At 47.8% G+C, this 18,377-nt stretch overlaps 1 protein-coding gene across 1 annotated transcript in view; it reads right to left on the reverse strand.

The window, feature by feature from the left end:
• Window positions 1–14,736: 14,736 nt before the first annotated feature.
• LOC308477587 (interferon-induced protein with tetratricopeptide repeats 5-like) overlaps window positions 14,737–18,377 on the reverse strand; it is a 4,260-nt gene continuing 619 nt past the window's right edge. The window contains exon 2 of the mRNA XM_081006318.1: window positions 14,737–16,884. Coding sequence (XP_080862444.1) covers window positions 15,441–16,884 — 1,444 coding nt within the window. The 3' untranslated portion in view covers window positions 14,737–15,440. The remainder of the gene's footprint in view (window positions 16,885–18,377) is intronic.

Here is an 18,377-nt window from a genome sequence, read left to right on the forward strand (position 1 = left end):
GCCACTACAGCCGTGGGAAAGGGTGGCGCTGGACTTTGTTACTGATCTGCCCAGTTCGCGGGGCAAGACGGCGGTGCTTGTGGTTGTAGACCTGTTCACCAAGATGGCGCACTTCATTCCTTGCGCGAAGGTGGCAACAGCGGAACAGACCGCCAAGCTGTTCATAGACCACGTGTTCCGGGTGCACGGCTTACCGCGGTCCATCCTGTCCGACCGGGGTCGCCAATTCATTTCCAGTTTCTGGCAGAAGCTCCTGGGCATCCTGAATGTCAAGATCAACTTAGCGTCGGCGAGACACCCGCAAACCAACGGCCAAGCGGAGAGGGTCAACGCCATCATGCAGCAGTACCTGCGATGTTACGCCAATCAAAAGCCTGCAACTTGGGTGGACTACTTACCGATGGCCGAGTTTGCCTACAACAACACGAAGCACGCGTCAACGGGGGTGACACCGTTCTTCGCCAACAATGGGCGACATCCCAGAACCTTCCCGGCGTTGGAGACAACGACGCAGGGGGAGTCGCAGGGAGCTGAGCATTTAGCAGCAGAATTGCAGGAGGTCCACGAGGAGCTACGACGGCACTTGGAACTAGCTAAACACGCCTACAAAGTGCAGGCAGACAGGCACAGGAGGGCAGGAGAAGACATCCAGGTGGGGGACTGGGTATGGTTAGCAGCCCAGGCGGTGCCGGCCAAGTCGTTAGCTAAGAAGAAGCTAGGACACAGACAGCTAGGGCCATACCAAGTTGAGGGCAGGATCAATCCCGTAGCTTTTCGGTTGACCCTCCCAGAAGGTTCCCGAATGCACCCGGTCTTTCATAGGTCGGTGCTTACACCCTACAAGGCCCCACACAGATTTCAGGAGCCGGGGACGGCACCAGACCCACGTAGAGAGTCACCGGGGGGGGGAAGTCACCGAGGACCCCGACACTCAACGAGGTCACGGAAATTCTGGACTCGAGATGGGGGGAGGAGGGAGTGGAATACCTCCTCGCCAGGGAAGGTACCCCGGCCAGCGCCAACAGTTGGGTGCCAGATTATGCTCTGGAGGAACCTCTTCTTAAAGACGAGTTCCATGCACTCTTCCCACACAGGCCCATGCCAGCGGAGTATTTTGACGACTGGCTTTTTACGCCCACACTTTCAGGCAGCACCTTCCGGGGGTTCTCCTCCGCAGAGGAGACCACGCCGGAATCGAGCCCTCCAAGGGGATCGTGCTCGGGGCTGGACACGGACCGCTCTTATTGGTGGGACGATCAACCAGAAGTGGGGTGGCGAAGGGGGCCTTGGCAAGCAGCATCGCCTGAAGTAACAGGGGGAGGGAAGGGTTTGGATGTGTTGGGGGAGGACCCCGGTTTCGAGCACGCATACACTGAACTGGAAGCAGAGGAGATCGACGTCGATGAACTGTATCCAGCATCTACCCCCGCTACAACGGAGCTCCCGGAACCTGCGCCCGAGCAGCGGGAGGGGGGAAGGGGGGGCTTCGAGGGGGGGATGGATGTCAGGGGTTCAGGGACAGAGGCACAGGGTAGGCAGGAGATGGAGAGCGTTGGGGATGAATCCCAGGACAGCGAGGAAGAGGATGACAATGACTCTAGAGATTCCATGAGTCTTTCCAGCGAATCAGAGGATTCCCAGAAGGGGGCGCCAGGGGTCAAGGCCAGGGGAGCCCCAGGGGGGACGTGTCAGGAGCAGGGGGCCAGCGGGGGATCCCAAAGTGGCAGCTGGGCGTCAGGACCAGCCTCCCCGCCAGAGTGCAGCGAAGGGGGTGGAGGTTCCAGTGTATCAGGGGAGGCGGCTCCGGCAGTAGAGAAAGGAGGGAGGTCGGAGCAAGCCACCCTCCCGGAAGGGGAGGGGAGTAGTGAAGGGAGTAGCGTAGCTGTCAAAAGGAAAGTTAGAGGTTGGGGGCGCGCGCCAAGTTCAAATGTAGAGGCGCGCGGAAGTACAGGGAGCCCGGAGGAGGGGCCAGGTCCCAAAGCCCGCAGGAGGGGGCAAGAGCAGTCTGATTCCGCGTCGGAGGAATCCAGGAGGGGCGAAACCCCAGCGGGCAGAAAGACCCTGCGGAAAAGGAAAGAGAGAAAGAGGTGGAGCAGCGCAAGCCTCTTAAACTGGTGCAGAGGAGGGACGAATTCAGAGGGGACTTCAGCGGTCTAAGCCTAGCAGACGTAGGGCTGCGCGCCTCGGATCTGAAGCAAACAATGAACTGCAATAAACACTTTTGTATATAAGAAAAGATAGGCGTTGGTCTTTTGTGAGCTGAGACTTGAGGCAGCCCTGACAATACCTTATGTCACATTTTAATGTGGTAGGGAGGATCCTTCAGATGTTGTAGATATGGTAACACCTCGAGTATCACAAACACTTCGAGTATCACTTCGAGTATCACAAACAAGCTCAGACCTGAAACATGGCGGCGCGTGTAGATGCTGCTGCTGGTTGCTCCTCAACTCAGAATTTGGCTTTTTTGTCCTGCCAAAATAGACTTGTTTATAGTCGGCAGGATATGTTATCTGTTCGGCTATGGAGTGAGTGCTGCACAAATTGTGAGTGTCTCCGCGTCTGCAAGGAAGATTTTTTGACTTCAAAGAACTGGGGAGTAAAGAGACACAGGAGAGACCGTAAACAGAAGAGAGGCTGCAGAGGAGGAAGGCGATTAAGACAATTAAGGTTGAAGACACAACATTATAACTTACCGCTTCCCAGCATTTTCTATGCGAATGTGAGATCTTTGGTGAATAAGCTGGAGGAGTGGAAATTGTGGATAGCAACGGAGAAAACTGTGAGTGAATGCTGGTCTTCTGCTGCTTACAGAAACTTGGCTGACACCAATTATTCCTGACTCAGCCATAGAACTAACAGGCTATACAGTGTTCCGCCATGATAGAACAGAGGACTCTGGTAAAAGAAGGGGGGGAGGTTTGTGTGCATACGTGAATAACAGCTGGTGCACAAACCACGCTGTGATAGCTAGCTATTGCTCCCCAACTGTGGAATTTATGACGCTTAAATGCAGACCTATATATATCCCCTGAGAATTTACAGCAGTACTGATAACTATAGTATACATTGCACCTGATGCGAACATCAATGAGGCAATGGGTCTTCTGCATGATGCCATTAGCAGGCAACAAGGCAAGTACCCCGAGGCTGCATTTCTTGTATGCGGGGATTTCAACCAGGCAGATTTGAAAGTGGTCCTACCTAAATTCTATCAACACATAAAGTGTGAAACCAGGGGAGAAAAGACTCTGGACAGGCTGTATACAAATGTCAAACAGGCCTATAAGGCCGAACCATTGGCACATCTAGGCCAATCTGATCATGTGTCCCTGCTCCTGACTCCTGAATATATTCCATTGAGGAAACGGACTCCAGATATAAAGAGGGATATTACAATATGGCCAGCTGAAGCATCCCAACAACTACAAGACTGTTTTCATGACACCGATTGGGAGGTATTCACCCAACAGGATGTAGAGACTCATATTGAGCAAGTGTTGGACTATATTAGGTTCTGCACTGACAATGTAACACGGAGGCGCCGGATAAAGATCTACCCAAACAGGAAGCCCTGGATGACAAGGGAGGTCCAGGGGTTGCTAAAGGCAAGAAATACTGCTTTCAGAAGTGGAAATAAGTCGCTGTACAGCTTAGCTAGAGCCGATCTAAAGAGAGGTATCTGTGTAGCAAAGGAGGCGTATAGACAGCGGCTGGAGAATCATCTACAAAGTAACGACACCAAGCAGGTGTGGCAAGGTGTACAAGAATTAACAGGGTATAAATCCAAGGACTCCCTGGCAGACGAGGGAGGGGCATCCCTCGCAGAGGATTTGAATGCCTTTTTTGCCCGTTTTGAAGTAACATCTGCAGCAACACCTGCTGAGGCGTTACCAACACCACCACCACTCCCTGTGAAGGCTTTGCCATCATCACCACCATTACCATCATCAGTACAAAGGAATGTAGTAGTCTCTGTGGAAAAAGAAGAGATGAGGAAGGTGTTGAAGGGAATCAACCCAAGGAAGGCCACAGGGCCAGATGGGGTAGCTGGAAGGGTATTGAGAGACTGTGCAGATCAACTAGCAGGAGTTTTCACTGGGATTTTAAATCGATCCCTAGCCCAGGCTATTGTTCCATCCTGCCTAAAGTCCTCTATTATCCAATAGCAAAAAAATCTAACCCTGAAGATCTGAATGATTTTCGTCCAGTAGCACTCACACCTATAATCACGAAGTGCTTTGAAAAGCTGGTACGAAATTATGTCATTGCCTGCCTACCAGAGGGACTGGACACATTCCAATTTGCTTATAAAACGAAAAGATCGACAGAGGACACTGTTGCGATTGCCCTCCATGCCGTCCTTGCACATTTGGAGCAGCGGGGGGGGGGGGGTATGCCAGACTGCTTTTTTTAGATTTCAGCTCGGCATTTAATACCATTCTACCACAACGTCTGATGTCTAAACTGGAAGATCTGGGGCTTCCGTTATCACTTTGTGGGTGGATATTGGACTTTTTGTCAGACCGCCCCCAGAGGGTTCGGTTGGGCCCTTATACCTCTAATATGCTTAAGACTAACACAGGAACACCACAGGGATGCGTACGCAGTCCGCTCCTTTATATTCTCTACACGTACGATTGTGTCGTACTCACCCTAATAACAGGGTTGTTAAATTTGCAGATGACACAACCGTGATTGGGCTCATCCCTGAAAGGGAGGGTGAAACGGATTATAGAGATGAGGTGGAGCGGCTGACAGAGTGGTGCAGAGCTAACAACTTGCTCATAAATACAAGGAAGACAAAGGAGCTTGTGGTGGACTTCAGGAGACAGAAGAGCAACGTCCAGCCACTTTTGATTGATGGGGTCTGTGTGGAGAGGGTAACAACGTTCAGATTTTTGGGCATTGAATTACAAGAGGATCTGTCCTGGAGTGTCAACACAAGGGGGCTTGTGAAGAAGGCGCAGCAGAGACTGTACTTTTTGAGAATACTAAGGAAAAACCATCTTCCGCAGAAACTGCTGCTTGCCTTCTATCACTGTGCCATTGAGAGCGTGCTTACTTATGGCTTATGTGTGTGGTACGGAAGCTGTACTACCCAGGACAGGATGAAGAAGAAGAAGAAGAGTTTGGATTTGATATCCCGCCTTTCACTCCCCTTCAGGAGTCTCAAAGCGGCTAACATTCTCCTTTCCCTTCCTCCCCCACAACACACACTCTGTGAGATGAGTGGGGCTGAGAGACTTCAAAGAAGTGTGACTGGCCCAAGGTCACCCAGCAGCTGCATGTGGAGGAGCGGAGACGCGAACCCGGTTCCCCAGATTAGGAGACTACCGCTCTTAACCACTACACCACACTGGCTCTCACTGGATGGGGTTGTGCAGGGTTGTTAAGGCAGCAGAGAGCATTGTTGGCTGCCCACTCTCCACCTTAGAGCAGATTTATGCCACAAGGTGCCATAGGAAGGCACTGGACATAGTAAAAGATCCATCGCATCCTGGTCACTGTCTCTTCAAGCTCTTGCCGTCGGGACGGAGATACAGGACGACGAAGACAAGAACGAGCCGTCTTAAGAACACCATCTTCTCCAGAGCGATCTCGGCCCTGAATGGGAAGCCCGGACTTTGAAAGTCATCTAATCTCCCTTGCTGTATTATACTGTATTGTTTAATTAGTGTTTTTATGGAGCAGTCAAGTAATTTTGTTGTCCCCGAAGGGGGCAATGACAATAAAGATATTATTATTATTATTATTATTATTATTATTATTATTATTATTTCCTCTTGCATGAGAATAGGTGAAGGTTTTGGTTCTCTATCATATCACTTAATCAGCATCATTATCATTTATTTGTATCTCACCCTCCCTGGCTGAAACCGGGCTCAGGGCGGCTAACACCAGATATATAACATTGGTATAAGATCAAACAACTGATGTGCTTAAGATATCCTAGCGAACTGCCAAGGTATTTCTTTCCATGATATAGAAAATCAGGTACAGTAATAATGAGTGTGTTTGTATACAGTGGCAGCTGGTGCTTATTAGGGTTCATAGGGCAGAAGATAGGGAGAACCAACATCAACAGGGGACAAAGCCAATGTCAGGCAGAGCAAATTAGTGGTTGTTTTGTCCTCCTCTTCCTGCTGAGTTCTACAAGGGAAACATTGAGACTAATGAGACCTAAACCATAGAAATTTGTTATGGTTTCAGACCAGGCTTAGATGTTGTTGAGTAAATGACATCTTGGTCTTCAATTCTGTGAAATCTAAACACCTTGCCAGACAGTTTTGTTGTTGTTTAGTCGTCTTAGTCATGTTTGACTCTCCGTGACCCCATGAACCAGAGCATGTCTTGGAAACTCTCACTTTCTTCTCAAAGCTTCTCCTTTTTGTCCATGGAGTTTTCTTGGCAAAATACTGGAGTGGTTTGCCAGTTCCTTCTCCAAGTGGATCACATTTAGTCTAAACCAGGCTTCCTCAACCTCGGCCCTCCAGATGTTTTGAGACTACAATTCCCATAATCCCTGACCACTGGTCCTGCTAGCTAGGGATCATGGGAGTTGTAGGCCAAAAACATCTGGAGGGCCGAGGTTGAGGAAGCCTGGTCTAAACTCTTGGCTATGACCTGTCCATCTTGGGTGACCCTGCATGGCATAGCTCATAGCTTCTTGGAGTTCTTCAAGCCCCTAGGACCCTCGTACCTACAGAACCGCCTCTCCTGGTATGCCCCATGGAGGACCTTAAGGTCCCCAGATAACAACACTTTGGAGGTCCAGAGCCGCAAGATGGTTAGATTGGTCTCAACTAGGGCCAGGGCCTTTTCAGTACTGGCCCCAACTTGGTGGAACACTCTGTCACAAGAGACCAGGGCCCTGTGGGATTTGACATCTTTCTGCAGGGCCTGCAAGACGGAGCTATTCTGCCTGGCCTTTGTTGGACACAGTCTGACCCTTATGTTTCCCTCCCCGTATGGTTTTGATTTATGGGCTACTACTAAAATGAGGCTGCATTTTAAATTGTATTTTAACCCGTATTTTAATTAACTGTTTTTTCTTTTTCTTTTATGTTTTATTGTAATTTTATTGGTGTTATCTGCCCTGAGCCTGGTTCTGGCTGGGGAGGGCAGGGTATAAATAAAAATTTATTTTATTATTATATTATTATTATTCACCCCGAAAAGGCAGTGATCCATGAAGGGGCCCCAGACAGTTAGCTAACACTAAAAACATTGCATGTGCCAATTCACTTTTCCTGGGCCAAGCTGGAAGCAGAAAGGCGGCCTTCTGCGAAATGGATCAGTTGACCCAAAGGCACTCCCTCAGTGGCATGACCAGGAATATAAAAGGAACCGTTCAAAGAATACCATGAGGGGACTTTCATTCATTCCTCCTCACCACTATGAGCTGAATAAAGAGCATGAAATCACTTTGTGACTCTGAGTATATATATATATATATATATATATATATATATAACACCAAGGAGGCTATATCCCCACCTGAACCGAAACTACGGTACTCACACTGTGTCCACATTGCAAAGTGTGGTTTCTCATATTTAATTAACCTTATTGATGTGTGTGTTTGTGTGTGTTTATACTCTCATTGAGGGCTTTTTAGCAGGTATTTTACATTAACAAGGAGGAGAAGAAAGGGAGGAGAGGATGGAAATGATAGTATCAATACTTACATCCCATACAGATAAACATCTCTGTGCCCATTGCTGTAATTAAATAAAAACTGAAAGATCAATTTCGGAATTTAATCCTACCAGCTGTAATGTTTTAAATAAAAATATTAAATGTGCTTCTTGTTGTTTTAGTGTTTTTTTAATGTCCTGTTTACTATATTTCGCAGGAACAAATTGCCAGATCCCAAAGAACAATAAGTCCATATCACTATGTTTCATTTCGAGATAGTGCTGCGTTAAAGGAGCCTTGACTACCTTGTTACGGATTCTTGATCTATGCTCACCTATGCGTAATTTAAGGGGAACGTGTTGTATTTCCTATGTATAATTTGTCACATGGGCAACAAATACAATAGACGACATTTTTGGAGTTACAAGTGATTGTTGAATTAATTGTAAATGCAAAGCGCATGTGTGCGCTCTTAATTTCTTTCACTTGCAAGCTGTACGGGCACATGTTACAATGCCCACACCTATAGTAACCCCTAGTGGTGGTGGTTGGTAATTCGAGGCAGTTAGCTCTGACTAATTGATTGCAAAGGGATCTGTCAGGGAACTGCCATCGGAAGGAAGGGAGGTGAAAGGGCTCACACAGGTTGGGAGAGACTCAGCAGCTGAAGAGGGAACCAGTAGGGGGAGAGGAGGTGAGCTGAGGGAAAGTGAGCTGGAGGGATGGCTCCGAGACACTTCCAGCGAAAACAGTGGGGAGGTTTCAGGACCTCCTGTAGGGACACCCACTCCTCGCCGGAAACTGTCACGCAGAGAGTCCAGAAGACGTGTTTCCGTTAAGGAGCTTTTATGTTGGAAGCGATTCCGAAAGCAACCACTGTCGGAATCTGCCAGCGACTGACGGAGCCATGTTTAAGGGGCTCCGTTACAGACAGAGGTTTGCAAACTTGACCAAACTCTGAGGGACTTGGATTTTACACACAAGCAGCTCATCGTCCCATCACAGCATTCCGACAGTCTCCGTGAGCAGCTTGTGCAGGAGAAGGCATCATGAGCAACCCAGCCGGAACCGGAGAAGCAGGAGCTGGAGCGGGTCCAAGCCTGGAAGAAAGGTACCGGGCGTTGGAGGTCCAGCTAGCGCTGCAGACGGCGAGGCTCGAGGAGAGGAGGGCTCAAGATGCAGAGAAGGGGAAAACCACCCCGCTCGCCAGAAAGTTGCCAGGATTGGTACAGAAGTTTGGGGGGGGAGCCCAAGGACTATCATGCCTTTAGGACAGAGATGCAATATGCCCTTAATCTGCAGTTTGATGACTTTCCCGACGAGGAATCGCGGGTGGCTTTTGTGATTGGGGATCTCGAAAAGGGGGCGAAAGACTGGGTGAGGCCCCTGATGGCAACGAATAATGACATCCTGAAGGACACGAGGAAGTTTTTTCATGCCATGGATCTGATGTTTTCCAGCGATATTGAGCAGGGAGTGGTACGCAGACAGTTAATGGCGTGCAAACAGGGGAGCCGATCTGTTCGTGAGTACTGGACTGAGTTTACCATGTTGATCCATAAATTGGGGTGGGATCTATCGGCGGAACCCATTCAAATGCTCTTTGAAGAAGGGCTTTCTTCGGCTGTGAAAGACGAACTTTCCCGGGCGCCCAGGGCGGAGTCTATGGACCAGCTGACCAAATCAGCGCTGACCATAGGAGCGCGCCAAGAGGCGAGAGCCTTGGAGAGGCGGGAAGGGAAGGGGGAACGTTGGAGGGAGCTTCGCATTCCAGAGATTCCAGAGCCACCGTTCCCACCGGGAGAGCCGATGGAAATTGGAACAGCGCGCGCGCGGGCGCAGTTTCAAAGCCCAGTGAATAGCGGAAGAAGGAGGGGAAGGGCGCCAAGAAATGTTATCTCTGCCAACAGCCAGGTCATTTTGCCAGAGTCTGCCCCCAAAGAAAGGAATGGCAAGGAATGGCGGGAGCTGTTGGGGAGAGGGAGGAAAAGGTACCGGAGCAAGTAAAAGCCAACGCCTGGCTGCCACCGTCAGGGTACAGCAGCCAGGCCAAAGAGCAGTGAAAGTGCCCACGCCAGAACCTCCTAAACCCGCCCTAGTGATAGAGGTGTTACTAGAGCTGCCTAACGGACACCCACTAAAGATAAAGGCGCTATTGGACTCAGGCAGCTCCTGCAATTTCATGAGTAAGGAGTTTGCTGCTGAGCACCAGATACAGACTATCCCTTTAAGTAACCCTTTGCAGGTGACCACGATCGATGGAAGGGAGCTGCTGGGAGGAGAAGTCAGCCAGCAGACCGTCCCAATGATAATGAGGGTAGCAAGACACACTGAGCTAATAGCGTTTAATGTGGCTACCTTGGGAGGAGCTCCCATTATTTTGGGGATGAGCTGGCTAGCATTACATGATCCGCTAGTGGGCTGGCATCAGAGAGTGGTCTCCTTTGGGTCAGCACATTGTCTAGAACACTGCAAAGAGCGGGAGGCTCAAGGAGGGGCCAGAGCCACTCTAGCAGGGACGGAAGTAACGGAGAAGGGGAAGGTTCCCCAACAATACGCCGACCTGAGCAACGTCTTCAGCGAGAGGGAGGCAGACAAACTACCCCCACATAGACCCTTTGACTGTCAAATCAATTTACTCCCTGGGGCACAGCTCCCTGTAGGCAAGCTGTACGCCATGTCAGACAGAGAGATGCAGGAGCTAAGGGAGTTCATTGACAAGAACCTGAAGAGAGGGTTCATCAGAGAGTCCAGGGCGGTGGGGGGCAGCCCAGTGTTTTTTGTGGATAAAAAAAACACGGACAAACCTAGACTTGTAGTGGACTTCAGGGCCTTAAATGCAGTGTCAGAACCAGTGGCTTTCCCGATGCCCAGAATTGATGACATTTTGACAAGGGTCAGGAAGGGAAAGATTTTTACTAAACTGGACCTGAGGGGGGCGTACAACCTGATACGAATAAGGAAGGGGGATGAATGGAAAACCACCATGTTCACCCCTTTGGGGGCATTTGAATATTTAGTTATGCCCTTCGGCTTACAAGCAGGCTCCGCGTGCTTTCAATCGTTTATGAACCACGTCCTGGGGCCTTTGCTTTACAAGAATTGTGTGGCCTTCTTAGATGACGTGTTAGTATATTCAGAGAATGAGGAGCAGCATGTAAAAGACGTCAGGGAAGTGTTGGGCAGACTGCAAGCCAATCAGCTGTGGGTGAAGCTAGAGAAGTGTCAGTTTCATGCCAAGGAGGTGGAATTCCTGGGGTACCGCTTGTCGGACAAGGGATTGGCCATGGATCCTGGCAAGGTCCAAGCGGTACTGGAATGGAAAACACCGAAAACAAGGAAGGATGTGCAAAGATTCCTTGGATTTGGAAACTTCTATCGGAAGTTCATCAGAAATTTTGCCCACTTGACGGCGCCCATTACAGACTGTCTCAGCAGTAAGAGGAAATTCGTTTGGACGGCGGAGGCGGAGCGAGCTTTTGAGGAGCTGAAAAGGGCGTTCGCTTCGGAAGAACAGCTCCTGCATGTGGATTTACAAAAACCGATGCGAGTGGAAACGGACGCATCAGACCGGGCTGTGGGGGCGGTGCTTCTGCAGCCTGGCAAGGAGGAGTCGGAGTGGAGACCGTGTGCCTTTTTTTCGCGAAAGCTGAACAAATCTGAGAGGAACTACACGGTGTATGACCGAGAACTACTAGCCATTCATGAAGCGTTCAGGAGATGGAGGCATTTATTAATTGGGGCACAACATAAGGTGCAAGTGTGCACGGACCACAAGAACTTAGAGTATTGGAGAACGGCACGAGTGCTCAACCAACGGCAAGTGAGATGGGCCCAGGAGTTCTCCAAATTCCACTTTGAAATTTGTTATGTGCCAGGTCCAGAAAATGTTAGGGCGGACGCTCTCTCACGCAAACCTGAATATTTGGAAGGGGAGGGGGCACCCGAAGAGAGACATGTCATCTCAGAGGACCGCTGGGTGTGTGGGGCGGCATTGGTGGGGCAAAGAGAACTGGTAGAGGAAACAGAGAATGATGAATACGCCCAGAATAAGCTCAGAGGTCTTAGGGGTGAGGGAGAGGAACCAGGGGGTTTCGAGGAAAGAAATGGAGCTTTGTATTACAAAGGGGCACTGTATATCCCTGAAGGAGACTTAAGGGGGAGGGTACTCAAGCAGTTGCACGACAGCCCCACGGCGGGGCATTTTGGACAACACAAAACCATGTGGTTGGTCACCAGGGAATTTTGGTGGCCTAAGGTGAGGGAAGATGTACGGGAGTATGTAAGAGGGTGCGAGCAATGCCAGCGAGCCAAAGGGGAGAGGCGGGCGCCGGCGGGGCTATTAGAACCCTTACCAACCCCAGAACGACCTTGGGAGGCAGTGTCGATAGATTTTATGACTGATCTGCCGAAGTCCAAGGGGAAAACAGCCATCATGGTGGTGGTAGACCTACTAACAAAGATGTGCCACTTTGTAGCCTGCTCGCATGCAGTCACGGCGGAAGAGACAGCGAAGTTATTTGTAGAACACATTTTTAGGTTGCACAGGGTGCCATTGAGGGTGGTCTCAGACCGAGGAAAACAATTTACTTCCAGGTTCTGGAGGAAGCTCATGAGCTTACTGCAGGTGGAGGTCAACTTTTCGACTGCCCGGCACCCTGAAACCAACGGGCAGGCGGAAAGAGCAAACGGTGTCCTCCAGCAGTACCTGAGGTGTTATGTCAATGACAGAGAGAATGACTGGGTAGAAAAGTTGGCGCTGGCGGAATTTGCCTACAACAATGCCGAGAATGTGTCCACAGGGATGAGCCCCTTCTTGGCTAATTATGGGTGTCATCCCAGGGCTTTCCCAGGGGGAGAAGGGGAGAGATGGAGCGTCCCGGCAGCCGAGCATTTTGTAGAAGAAATGGAAGCAATCCATCGTCAGCTCCAACTCAACTTAGAAAGGGCGAAGGAAGAATACAAGAGGCAGGCAGACAAGAACCGAAGGGAAGGTGAAACCATAAGGGTGGGAGATAGGGTGTGGCTGTCAACCCAAGGGTTGCCGTTCAAAGGAGGTTGTAAGAAATTAAGACCCAGGAGATTGGGTCCCTTTGAGGTCATTCAACAGGTCAACCCAGTGGCTTTCAGGCTCCGGTTACCCAACCACATGAAACTGCACCCAGTATTTCACAGGTCGTTACTGTCACCGTATGAGGGGGGACGAGAAGGGATGGCCACTCGGGGACCGGTCATAGAAGAAAGGGAATGCAGCAGCCATGTGGCAGAAATCCTCGACGCCAGGTGGAAGGGGGATCAGGTGGAGTATTTGGTAGCGTGGGAAGGAGAACCGGAGTCAGAAAACACTTGGGTAATGGCAGAAGATATCAATGACGAGGTATTGATAGAAACGTTCCATCAAAGGTTCCCAAGGAAACCTCAGCCTGTGGAGAGGTTCCGGAGGGAATACTTTGGGACCACCGATGAGGAGGAGGAGTTGGAAGGATTCCCGGACTCGGAAGGGGAAGGGGAGAAGGACTCTGAGGAGGAGGAGTACTTCGAGACCAGGAACCGCAACAGGTGGAGAGAAGTGTTCGAGACATCGGAAGATGAAGGAAGTTCATTCCGGGGTTTTGCCTCCTCACCGCCCGTAGAGGAGGGGGCAGGAGGGGGTGAAGGGGGCCCTGGAGGGGAGGTGGATGTCAGGGAACTGCCATCGGAAGGAAGGGAGGTGAAAGGGCTCACACAGGTTGGGAGAGACTCAGCAGCTGAAGAGGGAACCAGTAGGGGGAGAGGAGGTGAGCTGAGGGAAAGTGAGCTGGAGGGATGGCTCCGAGACACTTCCAGCGAAAACAGTGGGGAGGTTTCAGGACCTCCTGTAGGGACACCCACTCCTCGCCGGAAACAGTCACGCAGAGAGTCCAGAAGACGTGTTTCCGTTAAGGAGCTTTTATGTTGGAAGCGATTCCGAAAGCAACCACTGTCGGAATCTGCCAGCGACTGACGGAGCCATGTTTAAGGGGCTCCGTTACAGACAGAGGTTTGCAAACTTGACCAAACTCTGAGGGACTTGGATTTTACACACAAGCAGCTCATCGTCCCATCACAGGATCCTTTCTTCCTTAAACCCAAAAGGGGAGGATCTTTGCAGCCGGGGATATCCTTGATTATATGCCAGTGTTTATTTATAATCTTTATTTATAATCTTATAATCTGGCAAGGGGTGTATAGTCCAATGCCGTGGTAAGGCGTGTTTGATATGTGTTGCTACAGTTAAGCAGATCATTCCGGTCTAAACCATTTGCGTGTCTAAGCGCTTCCTGCACAGTGTTACTAACTATTGGTTAGGGCTCTACTTAGTTGCCCCGCTGCTCTTCTATAATCATTTTCTTCCGTAGCATTCCTTTTTAACCTTACCAGCTGCCCATGAGGTAGATTTTTTCTTAAATGCAGTGGATGACTGGAAAAGAAATGAAGCAGAGTATACCTATCTGTGGGTTTCTTATAGGGCTTGAAATAGCACTGGCTCTTCCCCATCTTAATTTTCCTGGGCAGGCTAGCTGTGGAAACAGAGCTGGGAATCTTATTATTTCTGATGTGGAATGTTTGGCTTACCGTATTTTTTGCTCTATAAGACTCCCCTTTTCCCTCCGAAAAACTAAGGGGAAATGTGTGTGCGTCCTATGGAGCGAATGCAGGCTGTGCAGCTATCTCAGAAGCCAGAACAGCAAGAGGGATTGCTGCTTTCACTGCACAGCGATCCCTTTTGCTATTCTGGCTTCTGGGATTCAGAATATTTTTTTTCTTGTTTTCCTCCTCCAAAAACTAGGTGCGTCTTGTGGTCTCGTGCGTCTTATAGAGCGAAAAATATGGTATATGCCAAAAAAGCACTATCCACACATACCAGGACGGTATTGGCAGACTTTTGGTAAACCTGATGTTTCTTTAAAAACCTTACGGCAACATCACAAGAAGATCAAGCACATTTGTTGATAGGAAATCTTGAGAAGTGAACCATTTGAAAAAAGGACCTCTACATAGTTACAAACACCACATTTATATTAGCTGTTAAGTATAGGTCTGAAACTACCTGTATAAAGATTTCTCAGACAGTGACTAGTTTAATACCTTTAATTGTTACAGTTCACAACAGCAATTCAAATATGCTATTAAATATAAGCAACACTGAATTCCTGATAATTAAGCACTTATTTAAAAATGAGTGGACTCTCCTTCATTTGAGGTTTTTGTGCAGAGGCTGGATGGCCATCTGCCATGGATGCTTTAATTGACATTTCTGCATTGCAGGCGGTTGGACTAGATGTCCCTTAAGAGTCCCTTCCAACTCTAGAATTATATGATTCTAAGATCCACAGATTAGAATGACAAATGGTTATTATTGCATGCTGCTGCCAAATATAATCCGGTCACTTTCTTTGAATTAATTTGAGCTATGCAAATCTGTTTGAAGCAAAGTCAATGCACTTAAACTGGTACAGTTAAAATACAATCATTGATCCCCGGATACTAATTTCCACATATCCCATTTCTAAACAGGCCTGTACATTTCCAAATAAAAAAATCTGATGCAGCGATCTCTTAAGGCATATATGTGTGTGACAATGTATGGTAGTCACAGCAACAACATTAAAACTTGCAAAATGCCTAACTATTAGAAAGCTATCTTCCTCAGCTGAATTACTTAAAAGAAAACTCATAAGGAGCTACTGCCAAACAAGAAGTTTGTGACTAGTGTTGTTTTTTACATTACCTTACATTAACTGATAGGGAAAAGTGAAGAACATACAATTGCATGCATGTTAGTTTTGTAAGGAAAGTCTTAAGTCCAAAAGAGCACTGAAATATTCTTCATTATCAGGATCCAATTTCAAGGCTCGTTCATAGCATTCAATTGCCTGCTGCTTTTCTCCATCAAGCTGGTGAATGAATCCACGGATGCCAAAACTCTTAGCATCTGCCGGATCTATCTTGGTTCTTCTTTCTATTAATTTCTTCAGGTTATATTTGCATTTATTTCTCTCAAATGATTCATTTTCAATCTTCAGCCCAGCCAGATAATGTTCAACAGCCTCCAATTCTGATTTCTTGTGGTATACCAGAAAGCGCCCATAATTGAAGTGGAGCTGCTGTTTCTCTTCACAAGTAAGTTTCCTCATTGCAAACACTTCCTGAAACGTCTCTTCCGCTTTCTGGAGCTCTTTCCCTTCTGCATACATGTTTGCAAGATCCAAGTGAGCATAGACGAATTTGGTTTTGTGCTCCACCACTTCTTTGAAATGAAAGATGCACAGTCTGATCAGTTCTGCCATCTTTCTTTTGTCTTTATGTGGGTCTTCTGATAATTTGATTTTAAAATACTGTGCTCTGTAGCAAAGCCCCATCTGGTGATGTAGGAAGCCTGAGTTTGGTGTCAAGCTCAACGCCTCCTTCAAAAGCTCCAGGGATCTTTCCACATCACCTTTTTTCCTGTAAAATATGGCAGCGTACCTCAGCACATAAGGGATGCCAGGGAATTTGCCTAGCGCTTCTTCAATGAGCTCTTTTCCTTCTTCCACTTTATTAGTTTCCTGCAGCTTCAATGCAAGGATAGGTAGGAGAAAGGAATTATTGGGATTCAGTTTTGCTGCCTTCTTCAAGGGTTCCAGAGATGACCCTTCTGCTGCAGATTTTTTCCCATAATAATCTTCCAGGCGATATACTGTGATTGCATAGCCAGCATTATATTCTGGGTTTTCAGGTTCTTTTCCTAGTGCCTTTAAAAAGCTCTCCTTGGCTTTTTCATGATACTTTCCCCCAAATTTTAGGAGTGCCCATCCCTTTTCACCATCGATATGTGGGATTTTCATTCTATAGGGAGAGGCACTTCCATGTTCCTTGCAGGTTGTTTCCACCTTCTTTATGTAGCTTTGTACTTCTGCAAGTTTGTCCATGCGGTAATACACCCAGGCAAAGTTGCCCCATGTAATAAGGCTTGCCTTTTCAACTTCTTCTGGGTACTCTGTTTTTATACTCTCTTCAGCCTTCTGCAGATTTTCCAGAGCCTCTTCCTCCTTGCCATTCAAGTACTTCACATAGGCCAGCAGGTTATAATTTCTGACTTTGGACTTGGACGGTAAAAACTTGATCTGTTCAGCCATTCTTTCCTCTAATTCATCAAGATCAATATCTTCTTTCAGCAACCTCCAAGTAAAATGGCATTCAAGTTCCAACAGGATCCGTTTTAAAGATTCCTTGGAAATTTCACTACAGACCATGAGGGAAGAGAAAAAAGACAGTCACATTTATATGCTGAAAAAACCACAGATCCAAGCATATCCTCATTTGTCATGGAAGTTCTTTCAGAACTGACTAGATTTCGTTTCTTTGCCACATATGCATGCAGTACTTCAAATGGGAGAACTGCGAAGTTTCACGATGCAGCTGGTTCAAGTCTGACCTGAAAGCTATCATATGTAGCTGTTACACATGTAATAAATCACCTTTCCCACATACTGAGGGTCTTTTTAAAGTTTTTTTTAAACGACAGCATATTTTTATTAAAGATTTCTTGGTTTACAAAAGTATGTGCAATGTCTCTTTTTTCAAGTTACATTTTCTACAGATCAGTTTCATTTGTCGAGACGTTAGTGTTACATTAGGAAGAAAGGGGGAAAGAGGTGGAGGGGGGCATGGTGAATGGGGATGGGGTCAGGTGGCAATGGTTCTATTCTACTTAAGTGTATGTGTGGGGTTTTGTGTCAGTGTCGTTTGTGCAGGTTCTCTTTACTATTCACTTACAGTCATACCTTGGGTTACAGACGCTTCAGGTGGCGTTTTTTCGGGTTACTGACCTGCCGAAACCCGGAAGTACTGGAACGGGTTATTTCTGGGTTTCGGAGGTCACGCATGCACAGAAGCACTAACTCGCACTTTGCGCATGCGCAGAAGTGTCGAATCACAACCCGCATGTGCACAGACACAGCGCTGCGGGTTGCGAATGTGCCTCCCGCATGGATCACGTTCGCAACCTGAGCGTCCACTGTATCTGGTGTTTCTTTGGTGGTGAGAGAGGTTGGGGTTGGCCTAGAGTGTGGTTGTTTGTTTGTGACTGGATGTGGTGAACTTTTTCCCCATGTGTGATTGGGATGGGTGGGTGTTTTTGGATCAGGTTAGCCAGATTGATTCGAATGCTGTTGGTGGGTTCTTCTTGTTGTCTTGTTGGGTTGTGTATGGGATAAAGGGTAACCATATCAGGGTAAAGGCGTCTTCTTCTATTTGTCCCCTTGTCAGTTTCAGTTTGTTGGTTAGTTTTTCTAATAAGGCTGTTCTCCATACTATTCAATACCATTGGTCCATGCTTGCTCCTGACAGGTCTTTTTAAAGTTCGGTGTCAAGTGTGTCCAGAGAAAAAGGCTGTTTTAAGGATTAATAGCATGGAACAACTCAGATTAATCCTTTAGATCAGTTTCCCCAATTTGTGGTCTGTGTAATCCACCCAGGGGTCCATGGCATCATTCACATAACGAAAACTACCGTTATAGGGGGTCCATGGCTTAGCTTCTGAAAAAATAAGGGGTCTGCATTACGTAGCCAATTGGGAACCACTGCTTTAGATTATTTTCTCATTTTAGATTAAAAAGGGAATCTACAATACAGTTTTAATTTTTTTTAAGCAGACTGTATTACAAACAAGAATTTGTAGGATTGAATTTAGCCATTCAAGCTAATAGTTCTAAAGCAAACAAAGATAAGAAAAT

Source organism: Podarcis pityusensis, assembly GCF_964106645.2.
Source record: "Podarcis pityusensis genome assembly, chromosome: 5".
Taxonomy (NCBI): domain Eukaryota; kingdom Metazoa; phylum Chordata; class Lepidosauria; order Squamata; family Lacertidae; genus Podarcis; species Podarcis pityusensis.